The 14,621-nt window shown below is 44.0% G+C and overlaps 1 protein-coding gene across 1 annotated transcript in view; it reads left to right on the top strand.

Moving 5' to 3' along the window:
- Positions 1-7,314, top strand: part of LOC120034498 (LIM and SH3 domain protein 1-like) — a 37,068-nt gene extending 29,754 nt beyond the window's left edge. Inside the window, exons 5-7 of the mRNA XM_038981087.1 lie at positions 2,145-2,223; positions 3,062-3,180; positions 3,551-7,314. Of these exons, the coding sequence (XP_038837015.1) occupies positions 2,145-2,223; positions 3,062-3,180; positions 3,551-3,724 (372 nt within the window). The 3' untranslated portion in view covers positions 3,725-7,314. The remainder of the gene's footprint in view (positions 1-2,144; positions 2,224-3,061; positions 3,181-3,550) is intronic.
- The last annotated feature ends 7,307 nt before the right edge of the window (positions 7,315-14,621 follow it).

Genomic DNA, 14,621 nt, shown 5'->3' with positions numbered 1-14,621 from the left:
TCTTCCACAACGATATCAACAAACCATTTTTGTATGGACCTCGCATTGTGTACGGGGGCATTGTCATTCTGAAACAGGAAAGGGCCTTCCCCAAACTGTTGCCACAAAGTTGGAAGCACGGAATCGTCTAGAATGTCATTGTATGCAGTAGCGTTACGATTTCCCTTAACTGGAAAGAAGGAGCCTAGCCTGAACAATGAAAACAGCCACATTCCATTAGTCCTTCTCCACCAAACTTTACAGTTGGCACTGTACATTCGGGCAGGTAGCGTTCTCCTGCCATCCGCCAAACCCAGATTCGTCCGTATATTTATCTCCATGTACCTCCTTACCACTCCATTGATGTGCAGATTGTCTCTTAGTCCAGAAGTACAGTGTGTCTATCTAGGCTGAGTGAAGCCCGGGCACAGGGTTACGTTACTATGTCCCCCTGTGTGATCCTCTGTTGCGGAAGGCCGCTGCCTAGGGCCTTGCTTGCGCTGGCAGACCAAGGACACACACCCTGGCATCGCAGCATGCAGTTGCCCTGCTCGCTCTTCTCTAATGACTTAATGAGTGTGTGGAGGGTGTTGGTTAATTACTGCTTTCATACAGGAACAGATCCTGTGTGTCTGAGACGGTGGAAACGGACACACACTTATTACCAAACCCCTCCCCCCCCCACTCCCCACACGCATCAACACTTCTACAACCCCAGGCAAATGCAGAGAGAAGAGAAACATCATGAAGAGTTTTGAGAAGTCCATAGCAACGTCCCAGCTGTTAGGAGTATGTGTGGACAGACCAAGCCAAGGGGCGCGGCTGATCATCTCCGTCTTTCTCTCCCACCTCGGCTGTACACACGCTCAGTAGGCCGGCGAGAGACAGACATGTCCGGCTGTCTTTGAAATGTGAGATGTCCAACTCCAGCCCCCTCTCGTTCACAGCCGTCTGTCTGGACTTGTCTCTCTCTCTCCTTCTTATCTCTGTCATATGACTCTAATTGACATTTATTTTGAACTTTCACTTGTTTTCCATTGTTTTCCTCCATCCCTCTCTCCCTTCCTACCGCCTTCTACTTTCTCCTGATTCGTGTAGTGAAGGTTAAGAGGGGTGGGGGCTCTTTTGTGTCTGGGACTGGGCTGGGCTTTTCCTGTTCAGTCTCACGCACGCACACGCCATCTCTGTGCAACCTTCGCCTTCCGGACAAACAGAAGTAATGTCAGACGCACTCTCTCACATAACATATTGAACATATTGCTCGCTCTGTCTCGCCGTCACTGAACGCAATGTCCTCACTCACACTTAACACTGTCATCTCCTCCAGTCAGTCTGTGAATACACTCTTCTCTGACAACCTGAACACACAGGCCTCTTTTCACCCAGCCGGACAGAGAGAGCGGGAGGGAGAAAGAGGGCAGAATCTAGGCTGTGTGTGCCAGTCAGTTTTATGTCAGTCAGGCTGGGAATGTGAGTAGGGCTGTTATACTGCAGTAAAGGATTTGTCTCAGGTTTATTGGGCTGGTGGTCATCTGGAGATGAATGCTGTCCTTGTCTCTCTCCGTGATGTTGGCTGGGTTATTATGTTAGGGCTGGTGTTGATGCCGCTTTGATTTACCTGAATAAACAAGGGGACATTCTCACCCACTGCTTTTGTTAGATGTTTAGGCGTGATATAGTTAGCACCGTTCTCGTTCTGTTTTCCTACTTTGGGTCTCTATCTTTCAATGTCTTACCTTTGCTTTAGGTCTCTGTCTCTTTCGTGTTCGTTCCTCATGTGTCAGCAAGAGTTGTTAGGCAACGCTGAGGTCACCCAACTTCCTGGCTGCGACGTCATTTCCTCTGTGTCAGCAGGCCTATTGTAGAAACACAGCAGTATGTAGCCTAGCACTGTAGCGCCCCACCTATTACACACAGCCTGCCTGCCTGGGGAGGGATCTGGAGACACCTGCTGGACACAACAGGAACTGTATTTTATTTTGCTTCTCGAAATGGCTATCTGCTGGACTGAGAGTCAACAGGACTCAACATGCAATCAGGGTTTTCTTATCAAACTAAGCAGCACCATACATGATATCTGGGTATTATATCTAGTCACTCTAGGCGCAAAATGTCACAATGGGAATATAATGTCTGATTTTCGCACGTGTGTTTTGTCTGTACAGATTAAGTACCATGAGGAGTTTGAGAAGAACAGGATGGGAGGAGAAATCCCATCTCCCCAGCCCAACAGCCCCAATCCAGGTACATGCTGAGAGACACACACACTATGAAAATGCATTTATTAAAGATTCACTGTGCCATTTCTTGGTAGCTAAAATTCGAGTAGTTTGCCTCATTCCACAAGCAAGTAAACTGTTGAGAATCATTGTACCATCTAAAATATATTTTTCACAACCAAAAATATAGTGTTTTCAGCTGTTTGTGTACAAAACCTAAAGGAAAAGACGCAAAAACTCGACAGAATAACAGAAAGCATCGAAATAGCGCACATAGAACAGATCTACCACTTAGACTTGCTTTTAATGAGGATGACAGATCTATAACTCACATTTTTGTTGTGAATTTTGTTACATTTTGGAGCTTTAACATCCGTGAGAGTAGACAAATGGTTCCATTATCCCTGGTCATAAAATGTGTTTGATCTTTCTGCTCTGTGGACAGTTCCTGTTTGTAGCACACAATGATTGTGAGCTAGTGGTTTACCTGTGCATTCACTGTGTACATGTTATCAGCTTTCAATATCACAAACATAACTATTATAACAATGACTCTAACTGAAAGGCGCCAATAATTAACTGAAAGGTGCTAAATGATGGCTACAAGTTTTGACTTGCTGTGGAATTCAGAGCCCTGGGGCTGACCAATGGAATGCCAGTTAGATAGAGGGGGAATACAGCAGGAGGAGATGAGAGACAGGTGGGGTTGTTTCAGAGTGCCAGGGACTGGGGGGGATCTTTTTGTCAGACTGAATAGCCAGAAATGTCTATCCTTCACTCTGATTCAGTCACTCAATCTCTCCCTCTCACATTACTCTCTCGCTCTCGCTCTCTCTCCTCCCCCTCCTTCCCTCTCTCACCAGTGTTCCAGCAGCAGCTGCCCCACCAGCCCCCTGCTGCGTCTAAGAACTACAACTATGAGCCGGCTGCTGCTCCTGGACCTGTCCGCCAGGCGGCTGCCGCCCCCCCTCCCAGCTCCGGGGTACGACAGAGACCCACCTCTCTACTGTGTTAGGATCCGTCCCAAACGGCACCCTAATTCCCTACTTTAAAGCACTGCTTTTGACCAGGGCCCATTGGGGTCCGGTCAAATGTAGTGCACTATATAGGGAGTAGGGTGCCATTTGGGACGCAACCACTGTTCTCTCTGCGTGGTCCAGGTGGACCCCACTGTGCCTGGCAGTATCCACATGACCCGCCCTTGTAGCTTTGTCTCGTTAGCAGAGACTCTTCCTGTCTCTGTTGAATGTGCTGTTATAGGAACTTCATGTTCTCTTTCTCTCCCTTTCTCCATACCTTCTCCCTTCCCTCCTATTCCCTTTACACACCCCCCCTTCTCTTTCTGTGTGTAGAAGCGGTACCAGGCAGTGTATGACTATGCTGCAGCCGATGAGGACGAGGTGGGCTTCCTGGAGGGAGACGTGATCGTAGACGCGCAGGTGATCGACGAGGGCTGGATGTACGGCCGTGTGGAGCGCACTGGCCAGCAGGGCATGCTGCCTGCTAACTATGTAGAGGCCATCTGATCTGAGAGAGAGAGAAGTGGGAGTGGGGGGGGAGAGAGGCAAGTGAAAAGCCCAGTGCCATCTCATCTTAATGCCGCTTTCTATTTCTTTCACCCGTTCTCTGACCTGTCCTGTAAGACCCCCTCTTCCTCCCCTATCTCCCCTTCCAACCTCCCCCGGTGTACCCTTGGTCTGCTTTCCTCCCATAGACAGGCTCCCTCTCTGTCTCTCTGTCTGAATGTCTGTCTGTCTGCCTTGTCTGTCTCTGTCTGTGCTGCCGTCTGTCTAAATGTGTCTGCCTGTCTCTGTCCCAATTCTTCGGTCCACTAAGTGCTGTCCCAAGTGGAGTTTAAGTCTTACAGAAGTATCATACCTCCATCTTACAGGCTATATATATATGTCAGGGGTCATACAGTGTATCACAACTGTCCTAGCTACAGCACTTCATATTCCAGCAAACTATGATGCAAAACGATATGAACCCTTCCCCCACCTCGTCAATCAAGTTGCCATGACGGCAGAGAACTGAGGCCAATGTGGTCCTGAGGAAATGAGTTTGAAATGTGGGTGTGGCATCTTCAGAAGTTTTTTTTCTTATTATTTTCTTCTTCTTTCCCATTTTTGAAACTGTCTGAAATTGGCCTGACTGGAAGCTCAGTGTAGAATGTTACTGTATCTGGGCAGTTAGAACTAAGCTTGAACATTTGACTTGTGTACATTCCATTAACCATCAATACCCCATTGTTGTCGCATCAGCCAGTCAGTGAGCAGTCTACAGTATCAGTCTTACCAGAGAGGTCTTATATATTTCTATATTACTACACATGCGCATTTATCAATATTACTTATCTGTTCCCTCACCTGTCTTACCCTGTCCTGCACTGCATTGTGGGTATTGTTCTGAAACTAAACTGGAATCCTATCTTAACTGAAGAGCACCTCCTGCCCATGCCTTGTACCTCAAGTTCAGGCATTTTAAGTGCAGGAGGGATCAGGGACGAGTTAGTTAGGGGACGTGGTTACAATCATCTTACAATCATGTCATCACCTTAGTCAGTGGGTGTGAAGATATTCCTCATTCTTGCTGTCTCCCGCTCGCAGCCTCAAATGCCTTCCGACAGTCTTACAGGAAGATGAGTGACGTGATGGTTATGGTTGGAGGGGGTTTGGGGAGGAGAGAGGGGGCGGGCTCAGGCCAGGCCCTGCCCCCTATTCCAAGATGACCAACATCCGAGTTGATCGATCGTAAGCGCGAAGGCCAAACACAATTCTCAAAAAAATTCTGTATTGTGAATCTTCTTTTTCTTTTCTTTTGTTCGGTTGTTTAACATTCCAATCCTTATGAGAAGTGTTGAACGGAGGTCAGAAATCCAGGCTGTGGTAAATGTTAGTGTTTCTATTTCATATCATGCTGTGTTTTTTTTTGTTTTTTTGTTATTGTAAGAGGCTTATTCTAAAAATGTCAATGTATCAAATACGTTTCAGAAATAAAACGGCAACTCGATTTATGAGCCAATAAGGCACGCTAGTTTGTCTAGACGTGTGCGTGTGCTGGGTTAGCAATCCCACAGATTTAGATTGATGGGGTAAATCAACCTTCAACCTCCCGGGTTATGTTTTTGCCAGATAATCGTCAACCCAATTTTCCTGTTTTATTGTGCAAACTCGTGACTGGACTATCTCACCCAGTTCTCTTGTCCTTGAAACTCTTGAGAAGTGGACAGCGATGTTCTGGAGTGCCACTGGCTCATGAATATTCACATGCTCATTAATGAGCAGTTGTCATGGCGCGTAGTAACATTAGGCCCGCCCTCTCACCTGCGGTATAGATATTTCTGACACTCTATGGGCGGACTTTCCCTACCAAATATAGTGGCGAACCAGTGTTCCTTTGTTGCACGGAAAACGTAGAAATGTTATGCAACAATGACTTAACTGTCATAGTAGTAGCTACGAGATCCGTCTGGCTGTCCTATCATGGGCAGATAATTCCAGTGACGACGATCGTTGTACAGTCCATGTCCTAAGGGACCGCGTGAGGCTTGGAGAGGGACGTGGTTTCAGTAGAGGGTGAACTCTACTTCCTCCTTGACCTCTGTTACTTCTCTCTTTCCCACCCTACTGTTTCTTTCTCTTCACTGTGACGTCACAGATGAGGGGGACAACATGGGATTAAAAGTAATGTTCACCTTATGAAAACAATACTCTCCCCACGTAGTTTGATGATATTGTAGAGTTGTTTTGGGTTATAGGTCATGGTGCTGGGGGAAGGGGCTTTGCCTGCAGACTAAAGATGTAGTGTGGAATGATTTGATTTAATGAGGTGAGGGGCAGTATAAAGGGTAAACACTACCCATTTTAATACCCGTGTGGTGGAACGTGTTGGACAATAAGTAGGTGTTGACCGTTCATATCATTTTTGTCTTCAACTTTTGGAATGTGATGAGTTATAACAATGTTTTAAATGAATTGGAATGAACACAACGCACACCTCAACCTGACTAGATAATCAGATTGCCATGCAGATTAAAAAGGTAAGTCTAGGCCTGCATTTAGCATCTAAGACCTTTTTACTTGACAACTGGACGTTTTTAAACTCATACACTGTATGAAGGGCAGTTTTGGGGCCGAGCTATTGGAAGTCTCATTGTTTTTGCTTCAGTAACTGAATAAAGAGTGAGGAGGAAGAAGAGGCAGTTTGGCTTGAAGTGAATGGAGTGCTCTGAGTTTTTATGAATTTGGATTGCCTTGTACAGTATCTGCAGTCGATGCCTCTCAAAAGAAAATTGCCTTGGCTACTTGGAGGCTTTGGTGTGTTTTACAGATGGGGAATAAACCAAGCCCACGTTGGCTGCCACAGCTGTTTGTCCTTCGCATTGAAGTGATGTGGATTTGTTTTAGTTGCTAGGTAGACTTAGGAGGGAGGTGAATGACGGTGATAGTTGATTGGCGGGAAACGAATCCAAAGTGGCCAAAGACGAGACAATGGTGTTTGTGTGACTGGAGTGATGATAGACCACAGTGGCAAGGCATAGACATTTACTGTACCATGTTATAGTCTGTATTGGGTTGGATGGGGAGAGGGAGAGATGCTGTTAACACATACTACCCCCCCCCCCCCCCCCCCCCAACCTGAGAGAGGGGGAGCAAGGAAAGACGTTGAATCTGCCAGGAGACCAATATGCTCCTCGGCTTTGGTATCACTCCTGAACTCTGCTGTATCATATCTCATATCATCACCTTGTTCTCCTCCCCCAATGTGGTCCTATCAGTCCTATGGCCAAGAGTCCTCCAACCTTCTACCCCAATTAAAGACTCCTATGTCCTATGCTTCTGATGAATCAATCATTCCCTGCTTTTGTATGATACTGGTATATAAAATCACATCAACCAAACACTGACCTAGCATTCAGACCGATGTTGTGCATTCCATCAAAAAAATTATTTTGTTTTGTTATTCCTATTTTTTAACATGCATATATTGACATTCTTTAAAAAAACAGACTCCAGTTGAATTTAAGGACCTGAGAAAAGCATAATGTTGCCCTGTTACAGCACTTCGAATTGTACTTAAACATTCTACAGATTCAATAAAATGTCATTTTTACTCAGTAGCGTCCAGTATTATTTGCTTCCTTCAGTGAAAAATGCTTCCTCATTCGTTGTGATTACTTGGCTATATGACTACGAGTTTGCTGAACGCAGATTGTATGTCTTAAACGTATATGGGACTGGGCCTTTAGCGTTAAACAAGGGACATATTTATTTTTGCTATGTCCCACCCTGGTTCTACGGGTATGCTTCCACGCGTGAAATATTATACAACATATCTGACGGGAGGGGTTTCGTGTAGGGAAGAGATTATTCTGGTCCGGCTATTTCCGGAATCCGCCGATCTGCGCCGGTGTTGAGGCTGCCTATTTCTTCGTCGTGTGTTCTTGCGATACATCTGCATCCTCCGTTTCTGGCATTCTCATCATGTTGGACATTTTAATGTTGATGTTTTTCGCCATCATGGGACTCGTTTTCCTATCCTACATCATTTACATGTTATGATGTGTGTCCGGATTTTGGTCCCAGCCGGTGGACGGGCCGGAGATGTGGCGAGCCTCTCCTCCATCCGCGGTACCCATCGCTGACAATGGTAAGCAGCGCACACAGATTAACACATTTTATACTAAGAATTCTGTATAGCTGTATTGCAAGAACTCAGCCTCTTATGCTCTAGTTATTGAATTATAGATGTAACATTGAAAAGATAATTTAGACTTTCATTTTGTGTGTGTGTATATATAACATTGCTGAAACATTGATGGGCAAATAATATTTGAGTATAATATGAAACCAGTGTTTGTAGTCAGCGTTATGATACGGAAATATTACTTCATACTGTTAGAATTCTTTCCACCTGTATTTATTGTCTTTCACTTATGAAGCAATATTAATGGTTATTAAGGTGCTGTGAACTCCCTTTACCACGTGTCCCTTAGGATATAAATAAAAGGAACGCGTAACACAGACGGGGAGCATAATAAATGTGACATCTGTGCATCCTGCTGTATTTCTGTTCCAGGGAGGAGTGCTCTTCTACATGGAGGAGAAGGCGGGCTTTTACTGCCACTCTGGAGGAAATGAGGATGGCCCATCAGAGGGGGAAGACCTTGTAGGACAGACTGGCAGCCGGTGGGACACTTCCCCTCTGTGTAGATTCAGCCAACCTACCATGATGACCCGCTTGAGATCGGATCTCCTGTACCCTAGTAGGCTCCAATTGGCAACCCCTGTACCCTATGCTCCATCCCTTCTGACTCTTCTAAAATTATTATCTGTGTGTAAAATGGATATGAGTTAGTAAAGATGTCAAATTAGTAAGGATGTAAAGCTGTAAGGTTGTATTGCAGTAGTATTGTTTGTGCCTATTTGACTACACTGTGAGGGTTAACACTAACCCCCAAACTGTGCAATGTACAATATCTCCATGTTAAGTGCATGGTTTTGTGTTAGGCTGTATAAATAAGTCCCAATGAACTTTGATTGCTATTATCTTCTTAGTCATAGTGGTTTTCTATGAACATGCTGAGATGCTCTTGATTGACCTCTACTTGATATGTCTTGAAACAGGAATATATCCTCTCTGCCCTTTAACAGCTATTAGCAACAGTCAGACAGAGATTTATATTGACATGGCAGTACTAAAAAAAAATGTATACATTAAAAGTATTAATAAGAATTGTGTTAGGGGAGAGAGATTGTCTTAGGTCTGAGCTAAACTGTTTGTCAGGAGCTCTGTTTGTTGTCCTGGAAGAGAGGAATTCCATCTAATTATTGCATTAAATTGATAGGCTCCGGAAGTAACTCACACATCACTGTTGGCACTGTAATCATGAATGACTGATTTATCTTAAACAGTATTGATAACAGTCGAGTCGACCACACACTAAATGCATGTTTTGATCCCGCAGATCCATCACTGCAGTTTGTTTATCTCTCACAAACACAAGTGTTATATTTATCAGAGCCAAGGCAAATGGCGATAGTTTTGTGTTAAGCAAATAAAGATTTGTACACGGAAACCTGGCTAGCTTTATTTCACTTCAAAATGTGCGTAGGTGTTCGAGAGGGCGTGAATCATTCGTAGGATTTTTTTTTATTTTTAAAGCCTACATTTTGAAGGTTTGAGTACAGAAGAAACAAGATCGCAAGCCAGCTGGACCTCGTGTCAGTTGCATTCAAGAGGGAATGTATGTGCACATACAGTGCACAAAACAATAGGAACACGTTTCTAAGATTGAGTTGCACCCCATTTTGCCCTCTAAACAGCTTCGATTCGTTAGGGCTTGGACTCTACAATGTGTCGAATGCATTCCACAGGGATGCTGGCCCGTGTTGACTCCAATGCTTCCCACAGTTGTGTCGAGTTGGCTGGATGTCCTTTGGGCCGTGGAACATTCTTGACACACATGGGAAGCTGTTGAGAGTGAAAAACCCAGCAGCGTTGCAGTTCTTGACACACTCAAACCGTTGCGCCCGTCACCTACTACTATACCCCATTCAAAGGCGCTTCAATCCCATGCATTTGACCCAGTTCAGTTTTTAGAAATAAGTATTTCAAAATATGTTCACATATTTTCAAATACTTCTGTAGAATTAGTTGATTCGGCAGCCTTGCATTAACAGGACATTCTCAAATACACAGAATATATGTATTTAAATAACAAATTCTTAAATACACATGTATTTGAACCCTGGTCTGAATCCTATTGTCTGGTGTTGGTGGTCTCTCTGTGACGACATGGCAGCTAAAACAGAGGTACGGGTGTGTATCTCAATTGGCACCGCATTCCCTTTATTGTCGTGCACTACTTTTAATAGGGTGCCATTTGGGACGTACCCACAGACGAGCTCAAAGGCAGGATGACATACAAGTCGGTGCTAGCTGCAGCTTGTACCTGCTGTGGCTTGTAACTAACTAGCTGTCTGAGAGAAGTTTGGAATCCTAATCAACCCGTGTTGATCATGTTGTTTGAAGTACAGGCAGGGCCATTTCTTGCATTTTCTTAATTTGATCTAATTCACTAGTACTGTATTTTATCAGCTCACTAAGTGATCTTGCATTACTCATCTCATATGTATATACTGTATTCTATACTATTCTACTGTATCTTAGTCAGTTCCGCTCTGACATTGCTCGTCCATATGTATGTAGTCTTCATTCCTACTTAGAATTGTGTGTATTGGGTATATGTTGTGTAATTTGTTAGATATTACTTGTTAAATATTGCTGCACTGTCGGAGCTAGAAGCACAAGCATTTCGCTACACCCGCAATAACATCTGCTAATCACATGTATGCGACCGATAAAATTTGATTTGAAAATAGCTGTGCAGCAAAGCTCCCCATCCAACCTGACAGAGCTTGAGAGGATCTGCAGAGAGGAATGGGAGAAACTCCCCAAATACAGGTGTGCCAAGCTTGTAGCGTCATACCCAAGAAGACTCGACGCTGTAATCGCTGCCAAAGATGCTTCAACAAAGTACTGAGTAAAAGGTCTGAATACTTATGTAAATGTTTTATCAATGTTTTTATTTTTTATAAATTTGCACATGTCTAAACCTGTTTTTGCTTCAACATTATGGGGTATTGTGTGTAGGTTGATGAGGGGAAAAATACAATTTCATCCATTTTAGAACTAGGCTGCAACGTAACAAAATGTGTAAAAAGTCAAGGGGTCTGAATACTTTCCGAATGCATTGTATATCAAAGATGGTGAATAAATGAAGATGTCGCATAAATGTTTTTTTCCCCCCAATGAAAGAAATGGTCAAGGTTCCTGTCTGTAAGTATGCGTTCCCTCTTTCGCGTGAGCTGTGATCTGACGTGGGAAAGCATATGCTCAAGATGGTCACGTGAGAGAGAATGCCCACTTACGCAGACAGGAACCATGACAATTTTCTTCAATGGGAAACTGCCCAATAACAGCTAGCTCTGGCCTGCTTATTTCTAATGTGTGAAGGCTCATCGAGGCTATTCAACTCTAAGGGCCAATCCAAGGAAATGTAAATATCTTCGCAATATATATAAGCTAACAAAACACACCAAAACTGACAAGGTGCATACTGATCAGTAAAGTAAAGAGGCTAACAATCAATAACGCTCCCTTTCTTCTGCACAGTTCTCTCACAGTGAAAACAAACAATAGGACACAAAAGTGTCTCAACACGGTCTCCTGTGTGAACAACATCCAAAGAACAAGTCAGTTAGTGTGATATACACTGAGTGTACAAAACATTAGGAACACCTGCTCTTTCTATGACAGACTGACCAGGTGAATCAAGGTGAACGCTATGATCCCTTATTGATGTCACCTGTTAAATCCACTTCAATCAGTGTAGATTTGGCGGAGGAGACCGGTTAAATCAATTTGGGCAAGAATGGGCAAGACAAAATATTTAAGTGGCTTTGAAAGAGGTATGGTAGTAGGTTTGAGTGTGTCAAACTGCAACGTTGCTGGGTTTTTCACGCTCAACAGTTTCCCGTGTGTATCAAGAATGGTCCACCACCCAAAGGACATCCAGCCAACTTGACACTGTGGGAAGCATTGGAGTCAACATGGGCCTCCCTTTACAGTCTTAAACTGGTCTTGAATGTACATCAAACAAAATTATTGACCTTTACCAGAGCTCGCACTCAGCCAGAGAAGGTTAGCATTGTCACATCTGGTGGTTTATCCATTGAAAAAGTGTCATCCGACAAATACCTAGGTATATGGTTGGATGACAAGTTGTCCTTTAAAGTTCATATGGATAATCTTGTGTGGACGCTTGAAATTGGGTTTTTATTTTCGTAATAAGGCTTGCTTCCCGCTTATGGCTAGAAAGAAACTTGTTCAGGCCACTTTTCTCTCTGTAATTGATTATGGTGACTTGTTGTATATGCATGCAGCATCCTCTGTTCTACAGAGACTGGACTCTGTTTATCATGCATCCTTGCGCTTTATTACAAATGCTAAGTCACTCACCCACCATTGCACCTTGTACCAAATGGTGGGTTGGACCTCACTTTGTATGTGCAGAAAGCTACATTTTGTATGTGTTCACCTACAAAGCCCTTTTGGGTAAACTCCCTCTTTACCTCTGAAGTCTGGTCTCCTTCACCACCAGCAGTTACCATACCCGGACTGCTAGGTGGTTCCTACTTAAAGTCTACCGGACATTTACAGTATTAGGCAAGACTGCCTTCTCGTCTTGTGCACCAGAGACATGGAATAGACCACAATCCATCCTTCATCTAGATATGTTAGTGCCACTGAATGAATTTACATTTTTGATGGAAGACTCCGTTACAGAGGAGTGTAAATGCTTTTTTTTAGGCTGGATCATGTTGTTGAATTGTATTGTTGTATGTTTGAATTCTGTAAAGTATTGATTGTTGCTGCCTTCTTGGCAGGTCTCCCTTGAAAAAGAGACTCGGTCTCAGTGGGCTCTTCCTTGTTAAGTAAAGGTTAATTACATTTTTTTTAAATTAGGGTGAATTACCAGAGGTGGCAGGTTTGGTGAGGTTATTGGAGCCCGAGCCTTGCACTGATGGTCAGGATAAAGATGAGTCTGTTATTTTTGGAGAAAGTAGACACCCACCTTTTGGCTGATCAACATGTGGTTTCAGGTTGGGTGAAAACATAATTGGGTGCTGTGGAATCAGTGAAGGTAACCAGAGGTGGGTTTGTAATAATTGTTTGTGTTTCTGTCCGTCACAGGGAGCGGGCACTCCGCGCCACACAAATAGGGACAAGAGCGGTGACTTGTTTTTCCCTCAAGAACATGGCGCCATTGAAAGGAGTGATTGCTGGGGTAGCGGTAAATGTGAAGGTGAACCAGATGAAGGGGAAGATTCCCGGTGTTTGTGATGCTCGTCGTTTGTGCGACGCAGACAGAGTGGCGTGAGTTTTGATGCTGAGTCTTTGCCCTACAAAGTGATGTTAGGATATTTCAGTTATCCCGTATGAGCTTATGGGCATGTGGCAGCAGTGTGTGGGAGGTAGGTTCCTAGGTGTGAGAAGTGTGCAGAAGGGCGTGAGACAAAGGAATACGTAGTATTGTGGAAAGAAGCGCTATGTGTTATATGTAGGTGTGCCTATGGTGCTGAGGATGAGAAGTGTCCGGTGCGAGAGAGGCAGGTTGAGGTTACCAGGGTTAGAGTAGTGCAGATTGTGTCGTATGCTGAGGCAGTGAAGAAAATAGAGGAGGATGGGTCAAAGGTGAGGGATCCTTGTGAGTAGGAGATCTGTGTCAGCAGAGGTATAGACCAACGAGTGATATAAGTTTGGCTTCTTAGCGTTTATAGCAATGGTTGTCAACTGTACCGCAGGGATGGAACGTAAAATCGCAGAAAATATAGGTTGTGGTGGCAGCCGCAGAGAAGTATTTGGGTGAAGGAGATTTGACTTCAGAAGAGTTACAGGGTGTGTTGAGTGGTGGTGTCTCCTCCTCCGTTGGCCTGGGCTAGGAACAGATAGGGTTAAATCGTGGAATTGAGTTATTAATGAGTGTAGGGTTAGATGGCAGGGTCGTTTCTATACTTGTATCATGTTTTGTTGTTGTTGCGTAAAGTATAAGGGATTTATACCCGGTCTGGTTGGTGGCGGTAATGCAGCATATATTGGACGCCAACCGGCGTTGCACCTCACTGGAGAAGAAGCTAACGTTAGCTGGGCGCTGGTCATCTACTGTATTTAGGTCAGCTGCAATGCTAGCTAGAATTCCATTTCCTCCATGAACGAAGCAAACTATCTAACTAGCGACCAACCTAGAAAAATAGTGATTTATAGCAAGAAAGTGGTGTTGGTGATTTTATATAAACGGAGTATATTCATTAGATAAGCTAGTACGGCGGTGGTCTGCATTGTTTATTATGGGTTCTCGAGTTCGGCTTTCCGATTCTCTTCCCGAGCTACCTGAAAGGCTTTGTTTATAAACATTCTGATTTGGTCTGTACTAGACTGGGTCATCATCACTTCTGGATGTATAACTTATGATGATAAACCATCTGGTTAGAACCATCTGCTCTTACCATGACAAACAGATTTCCCAATCTTCTCTTTCTCTTCTTCATCTTTATTGTTGACATTCATTCTGAGTGTTAGACTGCAGTCTTCCAGCTTCACTGATGCCATTTCTGGATCCAGGGGTGAATTCATTCATCGGAATCCGTAGCAAAACGTTTGGTCTGTAGCAAAACATTTTGCAACAGAAACCGTTTATGCGAGGAAGCAAACGGAACGAAACAAGAGGGACCTATCCGAATTTGTCGAAAAGAATAGAATCTCATGTTTCCGTTGTAAAACGTTTTCCGTTTGGATAAACGGGTTCAGTTGTAAAACTTTTTGCAACCGACAATGTTTTGCTACGGAATCCGATTTATG

Source organism: Salvelinus namaycush, chromosome 41, assembly GCF_016432855.1.
Source record: "Salvelinus namaycush isolate Seneca chromosome 41, SaNama_1.0, whole genome shotgun sequence".
NCBI lineage: Eukaryota > Metazoa > Chordata > Actinopteri > Salmoniformes > Salmonidae > Salvelinus > Salvelinus namaycush.
Note: the sequence above shows the minus strand (reverse complement) of the source record. Positions and strands in the feature narration are given on the sequence as shown.